At 35.7% G+C, this 26,540-nt stretch overlaps 1 protein-coding gene across 1 annotated transcript; it reads left to right on the top strand.

Annotated features, from left to right (window-relative positions):
• The first annotated feature begins 1,621 nt into the window (after positions 1-1,621).
• Positions 1,622-2,643, top strand: LOC127084128 (30S ribosomal protein S13, chloroplastic). Its single transcript, XM_051024524.1, has 3 exons — positions 1,622-1,873; positions 1,948-2,172; positions 2,270-2,643. Exons 1-3 carry the CDS (start codon positions 1,766-1,768, stop codon positions 2,429-2,431), a joined length of 495 nt encoding a protein of 164 aa, XP_050880481.1. The 5' UTR covers positions 1,622-1,765; the 3' UTR covers positions 2,432-2,643.
• Positions 2,644-26,540: the final 23,897 nt, after the last annotated feature.

Raw genomic sequence — 26,540 nt, 5'->3', positions numbered from 1 at the left:
GTGTTTGGATGGAGCATTTTATTGAGAAAATGTGATGTTTGAGAAAATTTAAAATGATTTAATAAAATTTATTATTTTAATAAAAAAATATGAAGAATTATTAAAATGATGAAAATCTACGATATATTTTATCCAGGTTAAATTTAATGATTTTGAAATGATACATAAAATCAAAGAATTTGAAATTCCTCTCATATTCCACAATATGCAATGTCAAATTAGTTATCATTATTGATTCAATTTTTGCAAATTGTTCCTCATATTTTCCAAAAATTTAAAGTTGACCCCAAGTTTTTTCAAAAAATTGAAAATTGTTTCTTAATAATTTTTTTATTTTATAAATTGATACTTTAAATTTTAAAAAATTACAAATTGATCCTTATTTTTTAGTTTTAAAATTTGGCCTAAAACTTTAAATTTTATAAAGATAACCCAAAATTTAACAAAGAATAATTTAAAACTCTATCCGAACATAAAAGTTTTAATAAATAAATTTTTAACTAAATCATCTAAATTTCTTAGAAGAAGATGTTCCTAAACATCTCAAAACATATTTGAAAACCAACATAATTTATGACTTCAATAAAGCATTTCATCCATTTCAATAATAATCTGATAAGTTATTTTTCCATCATACAAAAGCATGAAGAAATATATAATACTGCAACCAATTTCCAAAACTAGTGTAAAAACATTGAAAGAAAGATTTAAAAGATGGATATTGAATTTATAGAATAATCAGAAAAATGAATAGTCGTTTATCAACTAAGATAGTGTTTGGAAGACCTCATTAAACACAACATTGATAGTACTCAAACATGATGCATTCTCTTTATTGTGTATTAAGATTTTCAAACCACTCTTACTCTTCACTCTTGAAACTGTTACATACAATTGTCTATGACTAAAAATAGGAGTAAACAAAAATAATCCTACACTATCAAATGATTGACCTTGGAATTTATTTATTGTCATTGCGTCTGAGACAATGATCAGGAATTGTCTCCTAATCAACTTGAATGACCACGGTGATTCAGAACACATAGACATTCGAAAAATATAAATTATGTTTCCAATGTTATTTTCAGACATAATTTTGGCCTCAAAGACGTGCTTTGTTAGATTAATCTTGTTCTATTGCTTAACTCTCGCCCAAACATATTGTTAACTATTTTTAAATAAGTTATAATAACAATTTCAAAATTCTTTTTAATTTATATTATTAAAATTCACTTTTAACTTCAAAATGATAAAGATCTATCATTAGATTTCATTTTAGGAGGACTATTTAATACAATTTTTTACAATTAATATATTTTATCAAAAAAAAAACCACACAATACTAAAATTATAAAAAAATTGTAATGCCTATAATTTTATTGAGAATAAATACACCCACACATATTACCAAAATGATGCACTGGTGAAGATGATTTAAATAAAATAAAAATACCAACTTGTACTCTAAAACAAAGGTTAAAAAATTAAATTTAAAAATTTTATTTTATAGAATTGTATATTGACTTATTTAAAAGTTTTAAATTTGTTTCTTTCAACGCTTACATCTAAACAATTTATTACGGGCCTAAATATAATGGGCTTCAGAAATGGGTTCAGATACAAAGCCCAAACTGAAAGCGTGTTAACGGGCTTTCGAATTCAAATCACTGTTTCTGAAATGGGATAATGATAAGGATATGGCTATGGTGTAAACTCCATTTTTCACAGAAGCAGTTGGAGAGTATAGAGAAGAAGAACAACTAGAATGGTACAAATGCTTGCAATGCCTGTGGCACATTCGCTCTCAATCACCAGCAACGGCCACTTCTCCAATCGAGTTTCTCTCCCTGTCTTCAACACTCCCAAGCCAAAGGTAACGTGATTAGGGTTTCAAATTTTCGCATATTAACGATAAAAAACACGATTCTGATTCTGAAGTAATTGCAGGTTCAAAGATTAACCATTCAGTGCGTTCGTGTTGGTGGTGTTGAAATTCCAAACAACAAACGAATTGAATTTTCGTTGCAGTACATTCATGGAGTTGGAAGGAACAGAGCGAGACAGATTCTAACTGATATCAAAATGGTTAATAAAGTTACAAAGGAATTGAGTGAAGAAGAGCTTATTAGCCTTAGAGAAGAAGTGTCCAAATACATGATTGAAGGAGATTTGGTAACTCCGATTCTTTTTGTTTTTGTTTTTGTTTATGGATTTCTATTATTCTGTTTTGTGATTGATTGTTTTGGTTTGATTGATTTGTGAATTTCAGAGACGGTTCAATGCACTTAACATTAAGAGATTGAAGGAGATTCAGTGTTACAGAGGAATAAGGCATATTCAGGGACTTCCTTGTAGAGGACAGCGAACGAAGAACAATTGCAGGACATTGAAAGGTAAGAAGGTTACTGTTGCCGGGAAGAAGAAAAAGTAAATATTTAGCACCTTTTGATTTAGTCACTTTGAATTGTGTAAGAAAAAAAAAACCAATGTTTTGGATGATGCAATTGTTTTCATTGAATTCGATGTAATTTTGTTGTTGTGGAAGTTTAAACAAAGTTTATGACTTATTAGTAATTAATCCTGTGAACTACTACTTGGAATTGTTATAAATAAAGTTATTATATGAGCATATAGATTAATAAAGTCATGTGATCTTCTTAGCATATGTTAGCTCAAAAAAAAATAGTGTTTTCATATGTTGTCTATATGGTGTTGGGTTTAATGCATTGCATATTGTGTACGTGTTGTTCAACTTGAAATGGTTGGTATGTTTATTTGAGGGATGATATTTGGTGTGGTGGACTGGTATACAATGTTCTAGTCTAGTGTCTTGATGTTTTGCCAATTCTAATCTAATGTTTTCCACATTTCAATGTTCATGATCTTTGATATTAGATGACTGTGTTCAATGCGTGATTGGATATTGGTTAGCTAGTGAAGTGTAGTTGAATAGGCAAAGTTACCATATTTGATTTTAGTTTTTTCGGCTCATACTTCCAGAAAAGAATGTCTGATAAATGAAAGTAGAAAACCTAGCAGATGCCATGGAGCATTCCGCGTGAACCTGAACCATGATTCAGTTAAGAATAATATCAAAGATCATGATGCCCTCTAGATTTCCCCATGGTCATTGACTTGATTGTATTGTTTCCCAAAGATTTCTCATAAAGGGTTTTTTCTTATTAGAGTTCTTCTTGCTGTCTTTCAGCCACTTTGTTGATTGAGTCTCAACAGGAAAAACCGTAACTATTTCCTCTTTTTGTTCCATCTCACCAGTGGGCTGAGATAGAGTTTGACCGATTTTTTTTAAAATTTTATATATTATATTATCCAACTATATATAAGAACATCTGTGCTGTTATTGTACATATTGTGGCGCATTGGTGTCGTTCCTTTTGAAAACAATTTGTGTCCGTAGCCGAGTTTGAATTCTGATAGATATTTTTGTTGTTTTGGTAGCAATTTTTTTTTAAAAGAAGCAACTACAATTCTAAGATTTGATTCATGCACAAAGAGCCTATACGACTGTATAATATACTGTATGCAATGTAAATATGCTACTATCAGGAAGGAAAAAAAAGATTGGACTAATGGCTCCCTCCCGTCCTCATTTTCATATACTGCTTCTGACATTCTCATCATTAGAGTGAGATTGAGGGTGAGCCATTTCCATTCAATTATACTCTAGGAAAGGATAAAAGAATAATCCCATGCAAGAGAGCAGGTGTAAGAATGTACTAAGAGTAGAAGGAAACTTCTCAGAAATAAAGAGGAACACTGCTCTTTTGTTTAAAAAACTACAAATGATCGCACCCTTACTTTTGTGCAAAGACTGAAAGTTTGAATTCAATGCCAGAATATACATTTTATGCTTTCGAAAGTTTTACCAGTTCAAGTCCAAACACAGCATGTTATCAGCTCCACTCTTCTGTCTATCATTTGGGGCATGTTTATTTTGGTGTCATTTCTTAGTTGTATCATTCTCATCCATGTTAATGCTTAAACAAAAGACAGTATTCTGTTAAAAATTGAATCTTCCCATATAGTGTATTTTCAGAGATTAAACAAACTACCAGAAATGTGTTTCTTGATAAAAAAACTTGCATTTTAAGGGGCAGATTGAAAAAGGTTTTTCCAAATATTGAATAGAAAAACAAACAGGCCGGGAGTTCAATTTGGACGCACCTAAAATTACACAAATCTTCATAATTTTTTATAGCCATCCATTTTGAATAAAATATAGTTTGGAGATATATCTCCGTATATTATTTGAGATGTATCCGGAGATGCATCTCGAAAAAATCTCTAATGATTTTAAGGCAACATGATATTGTTCCAACATTTAAATTTTTTGAGGTCAGCTTATATTTTAGGTCATTTTAGACTATAATTTTAAAAAAAAAACGAATACATTAATTGACTCAAACATGCTACACATAGATTAAATAAGTCACATTAATTAAAATAAAATCAAAATATATTGACCATACATAACTTGTTCTGAAAATAAAAACAATACAACCAAGAATAAACTACTGAGTATGTCTAACCCCTGACTTCTCGCCTGTATGCAAGACATTTTGTGCCACGACAATAATGTCTTCTACGGGGGACAACTGGGGACTGCCTTCCACAAAACATTTTGCCTATATGCCCGATCTCGTCATATCCATAATACACCGATAAGTGCTGCTTACATCCTGAGTGTGGTCATCCACCTCAAGTACCTCCTAATTAGATGACCTATGTGATCTTTTAGGAGTGTCTAGTGTCATGATAGGTGTGACACCCTATAGAACCATGTCATGTAACCGTCTACATAAGCCCAATGCACATGAGTTGACACCTCTAGTACCAAATGACTCTCGAAATCCTCAATTATCACATCAAGATCTTTGCGGCGAACGGTGGGAGGAGCAAACTCTAACAGGTGTCATAGAATAATCTGCAAATACCTAAACTTGCGCATCACTCACTCGGGCAAATATGGATTCATCATACATGGCCCACATGCTAGACATCCGGAGTATCGCAACATGAGGTTCAGCTGTCGCGTCTGGAGGTGACCGTCGTATGGGCAAAAGGTAATCTCACATGTTACATGACGACCAAGATACACCCGGAATGGCTTGATTGCCTGATTCCCTTTGAACGGGGAAAATGCGACAACACGTGGACAATCCTCAATATAGTCATGCACAAGTTCCCACCCAGAGTTACGAGGAAAGTGGAAGATGATCCATCCCTAAAAATGATTCAGATAGTATATTAATAGCAAGTGTAACAAAAGAGTTATGAAAATATTAATATAGTAAATTACCGTAAGCAGTGTGCAACTTTTTGTCATCTGCTTTGTCTTCCAAAGACAATCCTCGCCCATCTTCAAATACAAGTAGACCAAACAGGCGACCCTCCAATTGTACTCGTAAATCATTGTCAAGTCGATGAAGTATTTAATGTAGACCACATCGATGTAGGTTGCACTTTTGCCCACAAACATGGACGTGCCAACAAGGAACAAGAGGTAACAATTCAATGCATATTGTCAGTGGTATTCAACATGCATATCATCATCGTCGGCATCTATAGCCATTTATATGTGGTCTTTATAAAGTTCTTCCAAGAATTTAAATCTAGCATGAGCACCTCTGGTGTCAGCTACCTCATTTGCGGCCTTAGTTAGGTTAGCCCCCAAATATGTAACTAGTATCTCGTTGGCTTCCTCTGGACCGAGCCTTTCATGGGCCAATAATTTTCCCTTGACGAGAATATGCAAGAGGCATGAGACGTCATCCAGGGTGATGGTCATCTTGCCAAAATGAAGGTGGAAAAATGACGTCTCTGAATGTCGTCTCTATGCAAATTCCATATGCATGCCATGGTTTATAATAGTGTATGCAACAACACATAAATCGACAATACCAGAGTAACGAATAACATTCTTGAACCAGTCACCGTCGGGCTGTTCCAAATCTAATATCTTTCTTCTGTGGCTTACAAATTTTAAACATGGACGCTTGTGTAAAAAAATCACCATCAGCCGCGATTAAATTAGTTTAAAACAAATGTAATGCAAAGGTAAATAAATATACCTTTCCTTCTCAAACATGCCTAGCAGCATGGTCTCCATAAAGATAAAGTAAGAAGGTGTCAAATGGGCTTCCTGGATAACTATTTATAGAGAACTAACAACGGGTTCCTCATGGGCTTTAAGGGCTCCAAGGGCTTTATCGGCTAGGGACATGTGGCCCTGTGAAGTAGATTCCTGAGACAAGCGACTATGGGAAGTAGAACTTGATGGTTGTGAAACTCGACCTTGTGAAACATCAAACGAGGTACCATCAACTTGTGGTCTCGTAATCCTACCCATTGCCCTCTCATGTGGTACAAACGCGTATTGGGACACACTACCGAGCCTAATTTTGTCATGGTTGTTTTCATCCATTCAACCTATAATAAAACCAGAAAGCCACATAAAAATTCAACCAAAATGCAGCCAAGCAAAAATTCGGAGATACATCTCTGAAAACAGTTCAGACATAACCCGGAGATGCATCTCCGGATGAACTCGCAATTTTTAGCAGTGGCAAAAACATCATTGTTGCCCTAACCTCCAACCAAATGGAATTGCATGTCTATATCGTTTCCTATTTCGACTGTACTACTATCTAATGCAGCTTAAACAACCTATGTTACCTGATATATCATTCAAAACACACACAAAAAAGAATGAAATGAGAAAATTACCTAATTAGAATTGTGAATGAGAAATTTGAATGAAGTAAGTAACTTTGCAGGAAATGAAGTAGAATGAAGTGAATGAAGCTTGATGAAACTTGCTTAAATAGGATTTAGAAATGGTTTGCAGGAAAAGAGCTCAAATAGAGTTTTTTGAGTGACTTTTCAGAAAAATAAAGGAGGAAGAGGGAAGAGTCTGGTGCGGGTTTATGAATAACACATGTCCGGAGATGCATCTCCGTAAAACTGTCTTAATTTTGAATTAAGGATGTTTACGTAGATGCACCTACATACTCACCCTTATATTATACAGAGGTCCATCTCCGGATTAAATTTTGACAAAATAAAAATGGCTCATTCATTTGTACTGAATGATGTGTAGAAAAAGGTACTTTTGAAAATGTATCTCTAAACAATATGGATATTTTTTACTTTTAACCGTGGTAGGATAACACCTTGTAAAATCTTGAGAGTAATTTCAAAAAAGTTTGGGAACTTCTTTTCCCACACTCAAATAATCTCTCATATGACAACTATTTATCTATACATCATTGATCTAAAATAAAATATATTTGAACACACTTTTATTTTAGCAAATTTACCAAATAAAAGGGGAATTGAAAATTGCAAATTGCCATGATTATTTATTATACTATTTTTTCCTTCAACATCAAGTAACTATACTTTTCTTCTTTTTATTATCATTATCTTTTTGGAAAAAATTTCACGCTAACTTCATTCGGTATATCTTTTCTATTTTATTTTTCCATTCTTTATTCATATGTATGTTAGAAGTTGTAATTCAAAGTTCTGATTGAGAGTTAGCATTCGACTAGGTCGAAGTAGCTAGTCGAAGTTGTCGTAGTCAGTTGTATTCAACAGAGTCGAATACAACATATAATAATGTCGAAATATATCTTGTGATTTTGTATTTTACATTTTGGACTTGGGTCAGTTTTTATAGTTTGGGTTTGAGCTTTAGTTTCCTATATAAATGACTTTGTATAATGTAAACAGAACTTCACTCAATCCTAATTTTTATAATTCAGTTTTCAGTTTTCTTTCTTCTCTCTCTTCTTCTTCTTTGTCTTTCATCTTTCTTGAAAATTTATGTTCCAAAAAATTGGTATCAAGGAGTCTGGTTGTGATTCAGAGAGAATCTGTAATGGAAAACAGAACAACAACATCAACTCAAATTTCCAGAAAATCAACCGGTTTTCAAAGGAGAGAACTATGAACGGTGGGTTGCGCAGATGAATGTCATTTTCATATTTCAAGATGTGTTTGAAATTGTGAATGATGGAGTATCAACATTGGAAGCGATGCAAATGATGCTTAGCAAGCTACGCATAAGGAACGAAAAAAGAAAGATGGAAAAATTCTATTCTTAATTCACTGGTGTGTGGATTCTAATGTGTTTGAGAAGATTATCAAAGAAGAAACAGCGAAAGGAGCGTAAGACAAGTTGAAAAGCTTGTACGGTGAAAATGAAAAACTGAAAAGGGCGAAGTTGCAGACGTTGAGAAAGAAATTCGAGATGACTCAGATGAAGCAATATTAATACGTCTTAGAATATATTTCACGTGTGGTGTTGCTAATGAACCAGATGAAATCGTATGATGAATCAATCATTGTAGAAGATTTAGAAAGTGTTGAGATCTCTGACTGCAAAGTTTGATTACATTAGAGTGTTAATTTAAGAGTCCAAGAACCTAGATGAGATGAAGTTAGAAGAACTTCAAGCTTCATTAGAGGCTCGTGAGATGAGGCTGAAGCAGAGGAACTCAAAAAGGGAGAAGGTGGATGAACAGGCACTACAAGCAAAATTCATCAAGAAATCTGGGAAAGAAAATGGTAAGAATCTTTCTAATGATGATAAATCAAGCAAGAAATTAAAGAATCACTTTGATTCGATCAAGAAAGGCATGGGAAACAAGTATTATGGGAAGAAATTTGCCATAAATTGTTAAGGATTTTGTCATTATGCTCGAGACTGCCGAAGAAAGAAGGAAGCACGAGTAAAAAATACCGATGAAGTTCTATACACATGCTGAAGATAATGATTATAATGATGTACTATTCATGGTCAACACACAGTCGAACACTAAGCAAACCAACACGTGGTACATGGATTCAGGATACAGTAACCACATGACTGGTAATAAAACCTGGTTCACCAAGCTAGATGAATCATTTGAGAAAGTGATAAAGTTTACAGATGTCAGGCACATCACATTAGGTGGAAAATGAGATATTTCTATTGTCAGGAAGGATGATCGAATATCCAGCATCACTGATGTGTTGTATGTACCATCGATGACAAGTAACTTGATAAGTGTAGGTCAATTACTTGCAAAAGGGTACACCATGAAGATGGAAAAGAATCATATGAAGGTGTATCATAGTGATGACACGCTAATTCTGAAAGCACCCTTGGTAGACAACAGGACCTTCAAAGTAAAGATCAACCCATTTGATCATAAATGTCTTGCTCCGACTGCACAAGAAGATAAGAACTGGTTGTGGCATCATAGGTATGGATATCTAAACTTCAGAAGTTTAGGTATGCTCAACTAGAAGAAGATGGTGTATGGCTTACCTCAGGTGAAGGAACCAAGTCAGGTATATGAGCAATGTTGCAAAGCAAAGCAGGCTAGGAAAGCATTCAAGCATGACTTGCCAATGAGGTCGAAGGATAAGCTAGAGTTAGTTCACTCTGATGTGTGTGGACAATTTGAAGTGATGTTGAATGTAGGTAACTACTACTTCCTAACCTTTATAGATGAATCCATTAGATATATGTGGGTTTATCTTATTGAAAGGATGAATGAGGTATTCACACAGTTCAAGAAGTTCAATTTGCATGTCGAAAAGAAAAGTGGATGCAAGTTGAAGAAATTGAGAACTGATAGTGGTGGTGAATACACTTCTCGAGAATTTGCTAGATTTTACAATGATGAAGGTATAAAGCATGAGGTTATTGCACCCAATACACCTCGTCATAATGGCATAGCTAAGAGGAAGAATCGAAGTATACTGAACATGACTAGGGGCATGTCGGAAGCTAAAGATATGCCAAAGAGATTTTGAGCTGAAGTAGCTTCGACAACAATATACATACTAAAATAGATGTCCAACCAAGAAGATGGTCAAGAAGACTCCTTATGAGGCTTGGAAAGGTAGGAAGCCGAATGTTAGTCATCTTAGAGTGTTTGGATCAATGGGCTTCAGGCATGTACCTGAACAATTATGGAAGAAACTAGATGATCTAAGTCAGAGAATGATGCTCATAGGTTATCATTCGAATGATGCATAATATCGCTACGCGAAAAGTACATAGAGTCGCCATCAGATTTTATTTTTTCCCGAAGAATAGGGGAAATATCGGGAAAACCCTTAAAGAATGGTCATCGTAACCATGAGCGGATTCAGAAGTTGGTTATACGAGGGGAAGGTATTAACACCCCTCACATCCATCGTACTCGATGGGAACCATCTAGATTGTCTTTCGCTTTATTGGGTGTCGTTACCTCAATGCTTATTTGCTAAAGGAATACAGAGTGTAAATGAATTTTTTATTCGTGTGCTCGCCAAGGTTTTGAACCCTTGTTCCTACGTATCCTCATTCGTGCAATAAGGAAGTCAGAGCTTCGTAGTTCTGAGTGAAAAATGTTTGTTTGTTGGTTGTTTTATTCCTTGAAAAGGATTTTTAGCGTGATGCCCTAAGGCGCAAAATCACATTTGATGAATTGATGTTATTTTTAGGTTTTGAAAAGAGATTATTTGACTTCGGGTTGCATTAAAGACTATGAGTATAGGTGAATATTTCAAACTACCAAGTCAAGCGTCTTGTGTCCAAAATACTCAGAATGAGGGTAGGAAAAATCCATTCTCACTCCTTCTCCACCATTTAAGACTCGTAGCGTACAATTCTAAGAGTATCTTATTGTGTTTTGAATTTGATTTAAGAAAATCCCACTTGACGTTGGATCAAGGGTTTATTTTATTATTTTAAAATGGTGAGAACGATTCTAGATCCTAAGGTTGGATAACAAGCAACAACAAAACAAAGGAAAGCGAGGAAACAAGTACACCAAAGCGGTGAGAGGGATACATGAAGAATACAAAGGATATTGCAAGAAATAAAGGATCTCATTGTAAGGTAGCTCAAGAGAAAGCCTTGTGTGTGCATTGTGTCCTAAGCTAACAAGTGGATAATGGAATTACAAAGCATGTCTCCCTAGGCTAGTGCCATGAATGAAAGCCATTCTTGCAATAAAAGATTATAAGTCCTCATAAACTCCAAGTTATGCATAAGTCAATCACAAAAGTCCAAGGTCCAATGCATGTGTCCTAACAAATCCTCTAAGTCCATCAAATTAAGTCCCAAGCAAAGGTTACATACAAAGTCCATTTTGTCCATAATACTGTATGATGTGCTAAGGTCATAAAAGTCCATGGTCCATTATGTCTCACAAAGAAGAAGATTAAGTCTTTTTGGTCTTTTCCATTTTTATCATATTTTTGTTCATTTTACATCGGATAACAAGATAAAGAACAAATGATCAATAAAAATGATATGAAGATGAAGTGCATGAATGCTAATGTGCAAGAATTTAAATTTCTCAAATTTAAATGTTAGGAGTTAGAATTTAGCATTGCATAATATAAAGGTTATATGTTAAGTGTTAAAAAATAATCACTTAGTGATCATCTATCAACAAATCAAAGGACCCAAACATATGCTTCTCCAAGGGATAACCTATCATCAACTCAAAGTGTCAAAAATAATCAATGGACCAATTATCAACATGTTTGAATTGAATAAGATTGAATCAACCTAAGGATATTCATCTATGGATGATTTGAGATGATGAAGATGAAGGAAAATTGTGATCCAAAATGCAGCGGAAATTAAAATTTTTCCTTTAGCGACCGTTACGAATGGGCATGATCAGTGATAGAAACCGTTATCTCTTGTGGCGATTGAAACCTTTGATGAAAATCTAAGGAGTGATCACGGGCGTTGAATGGTGACAACGCCTGTACTCAGTCCACATGAACGGATTCCTCCAATCTCAGTGCTAGCTGCTACGGATGAAGACTTTGAGTGAGAGAAATGAAATTTCATCAAGTGAAGTGCTTCTGCACAAGGGTTCTATTTATAGAACCACTTGTATGGGCTACAAGCTAAAAATCCCACTTAAGTGTATGTGGCCCATATCTTATGGTATACCAAAAATCACTTAAGCGTGTGGTACCTTACCATATTTCATATTCTACTTAAGTGCACCGTACCTTACGGTGTTCCTTATTTACTCTATCTCTCATTGATACGTCCTTTTGTGCGTGACCCTATAGGTTTTCGTGACATTTTAAATTATATTAAATCACATATTTAACATATTAAACAATAATCGATATCTAGCAACACATCACTACTACCCAAGACACGAAAATGTCAGGTGATATGACAAATCCCTTTTTGTGATAATACTTGTATGTACAATTACCCTTTTTTCCCTTATGTGTATATTGAACACAAGGCATAGACCGTGTCATCCTTTTCCAGTTCAATATTGGGCCCTTAGACATTTATCCTGTTACGCAGGATGGGGAAATTCCATCTAGGTCACTCATGTCCCTCAGCATGCTTCGTGTAGTACCCATAAACTATCTTTATGGTCATCCAGTTACAGACAATGTTTGATCAATAATAAAGCACTCGACTCTGCATCTAGGATCCATAGTGGTTTCAGGTCGAAGGGTGGTATACACCACTATCACCATGAGAATAACTTATGACACTTTTCATAACATTCTATGTAGTATTCTCATAGCGGGTCAATCCAGTATAAATATTACTCCTCATATTCATACTTATGTTTAAGACGTGATAACTCCTTATCCATGATCAATGAGATGTGATCATCAGTCTATATACATAATAGTCTTAATGCTTTAATATTATCCCACTTCACAATAAAGCTCGACTACAGATACTTTAAGAATAATGTCCTTATGTTTAATAGGATCTCATGATTAAGTCACACTTGATACATTAAACGGACTAACTATTCTAGGGACTTTATTAAACATACATAATAAAGAAAAAGACTTTTATTATTAATAAATAATTCGATACAAGTACCAAAAATATTGGCCTCTAGGGATTACACCAACAATCTCCCACTAGGACTAGAGCCAATCAAGCATACCCCTAATACTTATAGATCTAATATGGACATCATGCTTCTGCTGCGCAAGAGGCTTTGTCAGTGGGTCAACAATATTGTAAAGTGTAGGTACTCTGCATATTTTCACATCTCATCTATCTATTATATATCAAATGAGGTGATAACGCCTAAGTATGTGTTTGGATCATTGGTGAGATATAGGCTCCTTAGCTTGTGCAATAGCACCATTGTTATCACAATAGAGACCAATGGGATCCACAATGTTAGGAACTATGCCAAGTTCACTAATGAACTTTTTGATCCAAACAGCTTCCTTTGCTGCACTTGAGGCAGCAATATACTCGACCTCGGTTGTAGAATCAGCAACTGTATCTTGCTTTAAACTTTTCCAGCTCACAGCGCCACCGTTTAAGCAGAACACATAACCAGATTACGATCTAAAGTCATCCTTATCTATCTGGAAGCTAGCATCGGTGTATCCGATTGCAACAAGCTCTTCCTGACATCCATATATCAAGAATGAGTCCTTAGTCCTTCTCAAATACTTAAGGATATTCTTGACAGCTATCCAATGAGCATCATCCAGATCTGATTGGTACCTACTCGTTGTACTTAAAGCATACGAGACATCTGGACGAGTACATAACATGCATACATGATAGATCCTATTGCAGGTCTATATGGAATCTTATTCATACGATCCCCTTCTTCCTTAGTTGAAGGGGATTGTGTTTTTGATAGACACATGTCATGTTGCATAGGTATGAATCCTTTCTTGGAATCATGCATATTAAAGTGTCTCAACACCTTGTCCATGTATGTACTCTGACTTAGGCCAAGCAGTTTTTGTGATCTATCTCTATAGATCTTGATTCCTAATATATAGGCTGATTCACCTAGGTCCTTCATAGAAAATCATTTCCCCAACCAAGTCTTTACTTGTTGTAGGGTAGGGACATTGTTTCCAATGAGTAATATGTCATCTACATATAATAACAGGAAGACGATCATGTTCCCTCTAACCTTCTTGTAGACACAAGGCTCATCTTCATTCTTGATGAATCCATATTGTTTTACTGTTTCATCAAAACAAAGATTCCAACTTCTGGAAGCTTACTTCAATCCATATATTGATCTTTGTAACTTGCATATATTTTGGGCTTATTCTGGTATGTCAAATCCTTTAGTCTATGTAATGTACACATCCTTAAGAAGATTCCCATTAAGGAAAGCCATTTTGACATCCATCTACCATATTTCATAATTATGATATGCAACGATAGCAAGTAAAATTCGAACAAATTTAAGCATTGGAACTGGTGAAAAGGTTTCATCATAGTCAACCCCATGAATTTGTTTATATCCTTTTGCAACTAGTCTTGCCTTATAGGTATGTACCTTACCATTCATGTCAGTCTTCCTTTTGAAAACCCACTTGCATCCTATAGGGTTAACTCCTACAGGAGGCTCTACCAAGGTCCAAACCTGGTTTATGTACATGGAATCCATTTCAAATTTCATGGCTTCTAGCCAATTCTTAGACTCAGGACCAGTTATAGCCTCTTGGTAGGTCATTGGCTCATCTTGATTAATGATTAATACTTCACCTTGATCAATTATGAGATATTCATATCTCTCAGGTAGGTGATGTATCCTGCTTGACCTACGCTGGTCTTGTTCTACTTGAGCAGGTTACTCTTCCACAACTACTTGTGTTTCCTGCTCTAATTCCTCCATAGGTGTATCAGTGCTTTGTGGTTCTTGAATTTCTTCAATCTCTACTTTCCTCCCACTGATTCCTTTGGAAATAAAATCTATTTCTAGGAAAACTCCAGTTCGAGCGACAAACACTTTGCCCTCATAAGGATTGTAGAAGTAATACCCTCTTGTTTCTTTAGGATACCCCACAAATAAGCATTTGTCAGATTTGGGCTTAAGCTTAGTTGAAATTTGTCATTTCATATAAACTTCACAACCCCAAATCTTCATGTAAGACATATGTGGTTTCTTACCACTCCATATCTCATATGATGTCTTCTTAACCTTTTTGGATGGAAAATGGTTAAGTGTGTAAGTTGCTGTCAATAGTGCATGTCCCCAAAAGGAGTTTGGAAGATTAGTGTGACTCATTATGGATTGGACCATGTCTAACAAGGTTCGATTTCTTCTCTCAGATACACCGTTCCATTTCCAGGAGGAGTAAGTTGGGATAAAATCCCACAATCTTTCAGATGGTCATCAAAATCTAGGCTTAAAGATTCACCACCTCGATCTGATCGAAGAGTTTTAATATTCTTACCTAGTTGGTTTTGTACTTCATTCTTGAATTTCTTGAACTTTTCAAAGGACTCTGATTGTGTTTCATTAAATACACATAACTATATCTACTGAAATTATCAGTAAATATGATGAAGTACTGAAAACCTCCTCTGGCTGGTATGTTCAGTGGTCCACATACATCAGTATGTATGAGGACCAAAAGATCATTAGCTCTTTCACCTTTTCTTGTGAATGGAGACTTTGTCATCTTTCCAATTAAACAAGATCCACATGTCTCATATGATTCATAATCAAAAGAGTCCAAGAGTCCATCTTTATGGAGTTTGGAAATGCGTTTCTCGTTTATGTGGCATAATCGACAATGTCAAAGGTAAGTCGGATTTAACTCATTAGGTTTCATCCTTTTAGTATTAATGTTATAAATAGGAATTTCAAGATCAAGGACATATAGTCCATTGTTCATTTGTGCATTAGCATAGAATATATCATTCAAATAAATGGAGCAACAATTGTTCTTTATTATAAATGAAAAACCAAACTTGTCAAAACAAGAAACGAAAATAATATTCCTGCTAATTGCAGGTACATAATAACAATGATCTAACTAAATTATTAAATCACTAGGTAAAGTCAATACATAAGTTCCTACGGCTAAAGCATTAACCTTTGCTTCATTTCCAACTCCTATGTCAACTTCACCTTTTGCCAAATCTCTACTCCTTTTTATCCCCTGCACATTGGTACAAATGTGGGAACCACATCCAATATCTAATACCCATGATGCAGAAGTAGATAGATTAATTTCAATAACAAAAATATCTGAAGTTGAAGTTTCTACTCCATTCTTCTTATCTTCTAGGTACTTTGTGCAATTTCTCTTCCAGTGTCCGATCTTACCGCAATGGAAGCAAGTGTAATCCTTTGCTATACCTCCACTAGGCTTCAAAGCAGGAGAAGTGGGTTTGAGTTTGGCAACTTACTTTCCTTTCCCTTTACCACCCTCCCTGGTGGGCCTTTTGTTCTGTTTCTTTCCATTTCCGATCACCAGAATGAACTTCCCTTTTGACTTCAGATTCTGCTCAACAGTTCTTAACATGCCTAGTAGTTCAGGAAGAGTTTTGTCCATATCATTCATGTTGAAATTAGGGACAAATTGACTGAAGCTCTCTGGCAACGATTGCAAGATCAAATCAGTCGCAAATTCCTTTCCAAGGGGGAAACCCAACCTCTCAAGGTTCTCCATATACCCAATCATCTTGAGCACATGGGGACCTACAGGGGCTCCCTCAGCTAACTTTCCTTAAAAAAGGGATTTTGAAACTTCAAACCTTTCATGCCTTGCCTGCTCTTGATAGAGCATCTTCAGGTGTTCGATCATATCGAACGCTACCATATTCTCATGTTGCTTTTGCAACTACGAGTTCATGGTAGCTAGCATGAGGCAAGCATCTCCATTGGCATCATCGACATGCTTCTTATAAGCACCTATTTCCTCCTTAGGTACAGAACTAGGAGGTTCCTCTTTAGAAACAAGTTCCTCTAAGACATACAACTTTTTATCATGCTTGAGGACAATCCTCAAATTTCGGTGTCAATCCAGAAAATTTGCCCCAAATAATTTTTCTTTATCAAAGATTGATCGCAAAATGTTGTTAGAGGTGTTTGTTGTCATGGTAATCTACATGAAAAAAAATTGAAAATATAAGTATCATTAAAATAACATATTCAGTTAGGCCTTTAATTAAATATGCTCCCACTAATTTACTCAAAATAAATGACCCTCACCATTTGATTCGAAAAATCCCGTTGGAAGATTTTCTAGTGGGTCGAGATCCACATTTCACTTTGTTTTAAGTCCGCGTATATGGATTACACAAAACTAGGTTATTTAGGTAGGAACTCCTTCCAATTGTATCTAATACAACTCTCGAATATTTTAGTTGGGTGGATAACTCCTTATTTCAATCCATCATATGGATCATTTCCAACTCTTGCTTCTAAATGTATATAATCTTATTATAATTTGTTTAGTTAAGTTTGACCCATTGTTTTAGCAATTGGATATTACAATTATCCCATCACACCTTACTAATATAGAACATGCACCCCGCGTAGGAGAAACCTACATTAATCGATACTAGTCTTGATAAGCGCTAAAACTTGGAAAGCATAAACTTAATATTTAATTTGAGGGAATTTGTAATTATTTTGATCTCACCGGCTTATTTATCATATAAATCATCTCTTACATGCATCAACATACATTCATATGCATCAACATACATACAAAATGAAACAGTTATGCCCCTAGCGCAATTGTTCCCCCAAGCCAATGAGACAACCTAAGTTAACCTAATAACGATCTAAGCTTCTCCAAGCAATATCTTCAAGGTTGTCCCCATTTGATATTGTATTCTTCTCTTTCTTCATAACATTACATTACATGAAAAAACTCGTTTTACATACAGGGAGTGAGATGAGAAAAGAAGTTACATTTAGAGATTAAAAAGGCATGACACGCAAGTCGTATTTTCAAATCCCAAAAACAAAATAAAGGAAAACTAATGTCATAACTGATCACCACAAGACAATAATAATAAACACATTATTATTATTAATTTAAATTCTGTTAATTAAATAAACCAAATTAAATTTCGGCGGTTGATCACACTACGCAGAGTTAGCTGGGGGTTCCGCTGACCGTTCAGCGGACGGGGTTCAAGGGGGAAGCGCCCTTTGCGGGGTTGTTAGGGGCAGTGCTCGACGCAAAATTTTAATAAATAATTCATTTGAAATCGACGTCTTTTTTTTGCATCAACACTTGATACTTTAAAGCACAACTCTTGTGCAGTCACAATCCTAATTGCATAACTCTTTGACAACACAACCCTTGTACCGTCATGAACCCTAATGCAGCAATTTCATACCTTCAAACAAACCTTGATTGATAATTCAGTATGATTGATCAACACGTCATTGCTTCACCATACTAATGTCGAATTCCGAAGCAAATGCCATTGATCGCTCAAAGGAATAACAACCATTAAGTGTTTGAATGAATGAAATAGAAACATTATATCATATATACCATATTTTGTATCAGAAATACTTATATCATATATATAAATTGATTGATCTCATTTGTGTAACCTATGGACGATCGATATATCGCTGCTTCACCATACTAACGTTGCATTCCGAAGCATAGTCAACATCAATCATCCAAATCATACACACATGATGACATATTTAATTACTCATTTATTATTTAATTCATTTTGTCTTTTAATCGTATTAATACAGAAAATAATCAGTTATCAGATGCATGGTTTCGTAAGTGGCTCTGATACCACTGAAGGAAAATTGCGATCCAAAATGCAGTAGAAATTAATTTTTTTCCTTTAGTGATCCTTACGAATGGGCATGATCAGTGATAGAATTTGTTACCTCTTGTAGTGATTGAAACCTTTGATGCAGATCAAAGGAGTGATCACGAATGTTGAATGGTGACAACACCTCTACTCAGTTCACACGAACGAATTCCTTCAGTCTCATTTGCTAGCTGCTATGAATGAAGGCTTTGAGTGTGTGTGTGTGATAGAGAGAGAAGAGAGAGAAATGAATTTTCATCAAGTGAAATGCTTCTACAGAAGGGTTCTATCTATAGAACCACTTGTCTAGGCTGCAAGCTAAAAATCCCACTTAAGTGTATGTGGCCCATATCTTATGGTATACCGAAAATCACTTAAGCGCGTGGTACCTTACCATATTTCATATTCTACGTAAGTGCACCGTACCTTACGATGTTCTACAATTCACTTAAGTGCACTATACCTTACATTGTTCCTTATTTACTCAATCTCTCATCAATTCGTCCTTTTTTATGTGACCCTGCAGGTTTTCGCGACATTGGCTGTTATATTAAATCACGTATTTAACATAATAAACAGTGAGTGGTATCTAGCAACACATCACTGCTACCCAAGACTCGAAAATGTCATGTGATCTGAAAAATCCCTTTTTGTGATAATACTTGTATGTACAATTACCCTTTTTGAACTCATGTGTATATTGAACACAAGGCATAGACCGTGTCATCCTTGTCCAGTTGAATATTGGTCCCTTAGACATTTATCCTGTTACGTAGGATGGCAAAATTCCATCTAGGTCACTCATGTCCCTCAACATGCTTCGTAGAGTATCCATCAATTGTATTTATGGTGATCCAGTTGCGGACAACGTTTGATCAACAATAAAGCACTTGACTCTACATCTAGGGTCCATAGTGGTTTCAGGTCGAAGGATGGTATACACCATTATCATCATGAGAATAACTTATGACACTATGCATAACATTTTATGTAGTATTCTCATAGCGGGTTAGTCCAATATAAATATTACTCCTAATATTCATACTTATGTTTAAGACTTGATAACTCCTTATCCATGATCTATGAGATGGGATCATCAGTTTATATACATAATTGTCTTAATGCTTTAATGTTATCCCACTTCACAATAAAGCTCGACTACAAATACTTTAAGAATAATATCCTTATGTTTAATGGGATCTCATGATTAAGTCACACTTGATACATTAAACGAACTAACTATTCTAGGGACTTTATTAAACACACATAATAAAGAAAAAACATTTTATTATTAATAAATAATTCGATACAAGTACCAAAAGTATTGGCCTCTAGAGCTTACACCAACAGAAGATTAATCAGCCAAGTAATTAAAAGATGAATAAAAATTTGAAGTAAAAAGAATTAAAAGTTAGTTGTTAGATGTTAATTGCATTAAAAATAAAATAAAATAAAAGTGTTAACACAAATGCAAAATAAAAAATCAAGATAAAAATAATAACATAAGAATAAAAAGAGAGAGAAAAATTCAGCAATATGCTCCATCAACATCTCTACACCATGTGCAAAGTTTCATGTCAAGAAGCAACCACCATCGGAGCTCCGACACCACCGCGCCATAAGCGGCGGAGTTGGCATTCATCTGAACTCATCTGCTACATTGTCTTGATGTAAATTGTTATTTTGATCTTATGTCTAATGCTTCATTCTAAATGGATCAAAGAGTATTTCATCTGATACATGAGAAGACAAAGAAGACTGCTAGCTATGGGACTTTCTTGCTTAGATGTGGCCATCTTTATTTGATGCCTTGATCTTCATATTGCTAATTGCTTTCTGATTATTGCTTGATTCCAAGTCCAAAGGGAAAGTGGGTTTTCTATATGACACTCTTGTCTATTGGATTGCATCCCATTGGTCAGATCTTTTCAACTCTTAACTTTTAATTTTATGCTTAGGATTAGTCTCTTCATCTCCTCCCACTTCTTAAATTTCAAAACCTCTCCCCCTTTCTAAAAACTTTATTTTCTTGTGATTTCAAATTTAGACCTTATTTCAAATAGAAACTTTGGCCTTATGGCATTGAATTTTTAAACTCTTTTCTTAAATCAAACCTGTAAGTAAATCTAATCATATTGACTTAAAATTTCTAAAGACAAAAAGAACTAACACCAATTCAAACTTTTGGGCCCTTTGTGCCTCTTTCCACTTAAATTTTGTTAAAAGCAACTCACCCATTTTGAAATTGATATCACGAACTACAAGGTTTTGATCCCTCATTTTTATGTTGGTACGTAGGCGCAAGTCCGAAGGGCTTATCAAACACTAGCAGTCCGAAGGGCTCTTGCAACATTGGCTTCAATGATCATGGTGAAATTCTGGAATGAAGTTCCTAATCTGATTGTGATGTGTCTTGATAGGCTAACTCATGTATTTTCTGTTGAAGAGGTCAAAGATGAGAAGCCTTGGTATTTTGATATTAAATGTTTCCTCCAAAGTCAAATTTACCCGCCTGGGGCATATTTGAAAGATAAGAAGACTTTGAGAAGATTAGTTGGAAACTTCTACCTGAATGGTGATGTGTTTTACAAGAGAAACTTCGATATGGTTTTGCTCAGATGTGTGGATAGACACGAAGCAGACATGTTGATGACTGTAGTCCATGAAGTTTCCTTTGGTACTCATTCCAATGGACATGTTATGGCTAAAAAGACGTTAATGACAGGTTACTATTGGCTGACAATGGAATTTGACTGTTGCAAGTTTGTGAAGAAATTCCACAAGTGTCAAGTTTATGCAGATAAGATTCATGTGAAGGAGAATTGCCATCCAAGGCGCAGCGGAATTTAAAATTTTCTGCATTTAGTGATCCTTACGAATGGGCATGATCAGTGATAGAATCGTTACCTCTTGTGGCGATCACGAACGTTGAACGATGACAACGTCTCTACTCAGTCCACACGAACGGGTTCCTTCAATCTCAGTGCTAGCTGGTACGAATGAAGGCTTTGAGTGAGAGAGAGAGGGAAACGAAATTCCACGTCTTCACTTGATTGTTAGTCTGAGTTGAGTGACAATGCTTCTACCCAAGGGGTTCTATTTATAGAACCACTTGTGTGGGCTTCAAGCTAAAAAGCCCACTTAAGTGTATTTTAGCCCATATCTTATAATATGCCCAAAATAACTTAAGTATTTGGTACCTTACCATATTTCGTATTCCACTTAAGTGCACCGTACCTTACGGTGTTCCTTAGTTACTATATCTCTCATCAATCCGTCCTTTGTGTGTGACCCTATAGGTTTTCACGGCGTTGGCAATTATATTAAATCACATATTTAATATAATAAACAGTGAGCGGTATCTAGCAACACATCACTGCTACCCAAGCCACGAAAATGTCATGTGATCTGACAAGTCCTTCTGTGATAATAATTATGTGTATAATTACCCCTTTGCCCTTATGTCTATATTGAACACGAGGTATAGACCGTGTCATCCTTGTCCAGTTCAATATTGGGCCCATAGACATTTATCCTGTTACGCAGGATGGGCAAATTCCATCTAGGTCACTCATGTCCCTCAGCATGCTTTGTGGAGTACCCATCAACTGTCTTTATGGTTATCCAGTTACGGACAATGTTGGATCAGCAACAAAGCACTCGACTCTACATCTAGGGTCCATAATGGTTTCAGGTCGAAGAGTGGCATACACCATTATCACAATGAGAATAACTTATGACACTTTGCATAACTTTCTATATAGTATTCTCATAGCGGGCCAATCCGGTATAAATATTACTCTTAATATTCATACCTATGTTTAAGACTTGATAACTCTTTATCCATGATCCATGAGATGTGATCATCAGTCTACAAACATAATAGTCTTAATGCTTTAATGTTATCTCACTTCATAATAAAGCTCGACTACGGATACTTTAAGAATAATGTCCTTATGTTTAATGCGATCTCATGATTAAGTCACACTTGATACATTAAACGGACTAGCTATTCTAGGGACTTTATTAAACAACCATAATAAAGAAAAAGCCTTAAATAATTCGATACAAGTACCAAAAGTATTGGCCTCTAGGGCTTACACCAACAATCTCCCACTAGCACTAGAGCCAATCAGGCATACCCCTAATGCCCATTGATCTAGTATGGCCATCATGCTTCTGCTGCGCAAGAGGCTTTGTCAATGGGTCAACATTATTGTCAAGTGTAGGTACTCTACATATTTTTCACATCTCCTCTATCTATTATCTCTCGAATGAGATGATAATGCCTGAGTATGTGTTTGGATCGTTGGTGAAATCTAGGCTCCTTAGCTTGTGCGATAGCACCATTGTTATCATAATAGAGACCAATGGGATCCACAATGCCAGGAACTATGCCAAGTTCACTAAGGAACTTTTGATCCAAACAACTTCCTTTGCTGCTCTTGAGGCAGCAATATACTCGACCTCGGTTGTAGAATCAACAACTGTATCTTTCTTTGAACTTTTCTAGCTCACAGCGCCACCATTTAAGCAAAACACATAACCATTGGAACCATTCATATTAAAGCGTCTCAGCATTTTGTCTATGTACTCTGGCTTAGGCCAAGCATTTTGTGATCTATCTCTATAGATTCTGATTCCTAATTTATAGGTTGCTTCACCTAGGCCCTTCATAGAAAAGCATTTCCCCAACCAAGACTTTACTTGTTGCAGGGTAGGGATATCGTTTCCAATGAGTAATATGTCATCTATATATAATACCAGGAACACGATCATGCTCCCACTAACCTTCTTGTAGACACAAGGCTCATCTTCGTTCTTGATGAATCCATATTGTTTTACTGTTTCATCAAAACGAAGATTCCATGAGTAGGTCACAGGCTCATCTTAATCCATGAGTAATACATCACCTTGATCTGTTATGAGATATCCATATCTCTCATGTAGGTGACGTATCTTGCTTGACCTACGTTGGTCTTGTTCTACTTGAGCAGGTTGCTCTTTACACAACTATTTGTGTTTCATGCTCTAATTCCTCCATAGGTGTATCAATGCCTTGTGATTCTTGAATTTCTTCAAGCTCTACTTTCCTCCCACTGATTCCTTTGGAAATAAAATCCTTTTCTAGGAAAACTCCAGTTCGAGCAACAAACACTTTTCCCTCTGAAGGATTGTAGAAGTAATACCCTCTTGTTTCTTTAGGATACCCCACAAATAAGAATTTGTCAGATTTGGGCTCAAGCTTATTTGAAATTTGTCATTTCACATAAACTTCGCAACCCCAAATCTTCATGTAAGACATATGTGGTTTCTTACCACTCCATATCTCATATGGTGTCTTCTCAACCTTTTGGATGGAACACGGTTAAGTGTGTAAGCTGATGTCAATAGTGCATGTCCTCAAAAGGAGTTTGGAAAATCGGCGTGACTCATCATGGATCAGACCATGTCCAACAGGGTTCGATTTCTTCTCTCAGATATACCATTCCATTGGGGTGTTCCAGGAGGAGTAAGTTGGGATAGGATCCCACATTCTTTCAGATGGTCATCAAACTCTAGGCTTAAATACTCACCACCTCGATCTGATCGAAGAGTTTTAATATTCTTACCTAGTTGGTTTTGTACTTCATTCTTGAATTCCTTGAACTCTTCAAATGACTATGATTTGTGTTTCATTAAATACACATAACCATATCTACTGAAATCATCAGTAAATGTGATGAAGTACTGAAAACCTCCTCTGGCTAGCATGTTCAGTGGTCCACATACATCAGTATGTATAAGGGCCAAAATATCATTCGCTCTTTCACCTTTTCCTGTGAATGGAGACTTTGTCATCTTTCCAATTAAACAAGATCTGCATGTCTCATATGATTCATAATCAAAAGAGTCCAACAGTCCATCTTTATGGAGTTTGGAAATGCGTTTCTCATTTATGTGGCCTAATCGACAATGCCAAAGGTAAGTTGGATTTAACTCATTAGGTTTCATCCTTTTAGTATTAATGTTATAAATAGGCATTTCAAGATCAAGGACATATAGTCCATTGTTCATTTGTGTAGTAGCATAGAATATATCATTCAAATAAATTGAACAACAATTGTTCTTTATTATAAATGAAAAACCAAACTTGTCCAAACAAGAAATGGAAATAATATTCCTGCTAATTGCAGGTGCATAATAACAATTCTCTAACTGAATTATTAAACCACTAGGTAAAGTCAATACATAAGTTCCTACGGCTAAAGCAACAAGCTTTGCTCCATCGCCAACTCGTAGGTCAACTTCACCTTTTGCCAAATCTCTACTCCTTTTTAGTCCCTGCACATTTGTACAAATGTGAGAACCGCATCCAGTATCTAATACCCATGATACAGAAGTAGATAAATTAATTTCAATAACAAAAATACCTGAAGTTGAAGTCTCTACTCCATTCTTCTTATCTTCCAGGTATTTTGGGTAGTTTCTCTTCTAGTGTCCGGTCTTACCGCAATGGAAGCAAGTGCCTTCTTTTGCTATGCCTCCACTAGGCTTTAAAGCAGCAACGGTGGGTTTGGGTTTGGCAACTTCCTTGCCTTTCCCTTTATCACCCTGCTTAGTGGGCCTTTTGTTTTGTCTCTTTTCCATTTCCGATCATCAGAATGGACTTCCCTTTTGACTTCAGATTCTGCTCGGCAGTTCTTAACATGGCGAGCAGTTCAGGAAGCGATTTGTCCATATCATTCATATTGAAATTTAGGACAAATTGGTTGAACCCATCTGGCAACGATTGCAAGATCAAATCAGTCGCAAGTTCCTTTCCGAGGGGAAAACCCAATCTCTCAAGGTTTTCCACATACCCAATTATCTTGAGCACATGGGGACCTACAGGGGCTCCCTCAGCTAACTTGCCATGAAAAAGGGCTTTTGAAACTTCAAACCTCTCATGCCTTGCTTGCTCTTGATAGAGCATTTTTAGGTGTTCGATCATATCGAACGCTGACATGTTCTCATGTTGCTTTTGCAATTCTGAGTTCATGGTAGCTAGCATGAGACAAGCAGTTTCATTGGCATCATTGACATGCTTCTTATAAGCATCTCTTTCTGCCTTAGGTGCAGAACTAGGAGGTTCCTCTTTAGGAACAGGTGTCTCCAAGACATACAACTTTTTATCATGTTTGAGGACAATCCTCAGGTTTCGGTGCCAATCCAGAAAATTTGTCCCAGACAATTTTTCCTTATCAAGGATTGATCGCAGGATGTTGTTAGAGGTGTTTGATGTCATGGTTATCTACATAAGGATTAATGAAAATATAAGTATCATTGACATATTTAATTAGGCCTTTAATCAAATATGCTCCCACTATTTTACTCAAAACAAATGACCCTCATCATTTGATTCGGAAAATCCCGTTGGAAGATCTTCTAGTGGGTCGAGATCCATATTTCACTTCGTTTTAAGTCCGCGTAGGCGGATTACACAAAACTAGGTTATTTAGGTAGGAACTCCTTCCAGTTGTATCTCATACAACTCTCGAAAATTTCAGTTGGGTGAATAACTCCTTATTCCAATCCATCATATGGATCATTCCCAACTCTTGCTTCTAAACATATATAATATTATTATAATTAAGTTTGACCCATCGTTTTAGCAGTTGGATATTACAATTATCCCATCGCACCTTACCAATATAGAAAATGAACCTCGCGTAGGCGAAACCTACATTGTCCGATACTAGTCTTGATGAGTGCTAAAACTTGGAAAGCAAACATATATAATATTATTATAATTTATTTAGTTAAGTTTGACCCATTGTTTTAACAGTTCGATATTACAATTATCCCATCGCACCTTACTAATATAGAACATGCACCTTGCGTAGGCGAAACCTACATTATCCGATACTAGTCTTGATGAGTGTTAAAACTTGGAAAGCATAAACTTAATATTTAATTTGAGGGAATTGCAATT

The sequence above is a fragment of the Lathyrus oleraceus genome, chromosome 5, assembly GCF_024323335.1.
Source record: "Lathyrus oleraceus cultivar Zhongwan6 chromosome 5, CAAS_Psat_ZW6_1.0, whole genome shotgun sequence".
NCBI classification, from domain to species: domain Eukaryota; kingdom Viridiplantae; phylum Streptophyta; class Magnoliopsida; order Fabales; family Fabaceae; genus Lathyrus; species Lathyrus oleraceus.
This window is presented reverse-complemented; position numbering and strand designations above follow the sequence as displayed.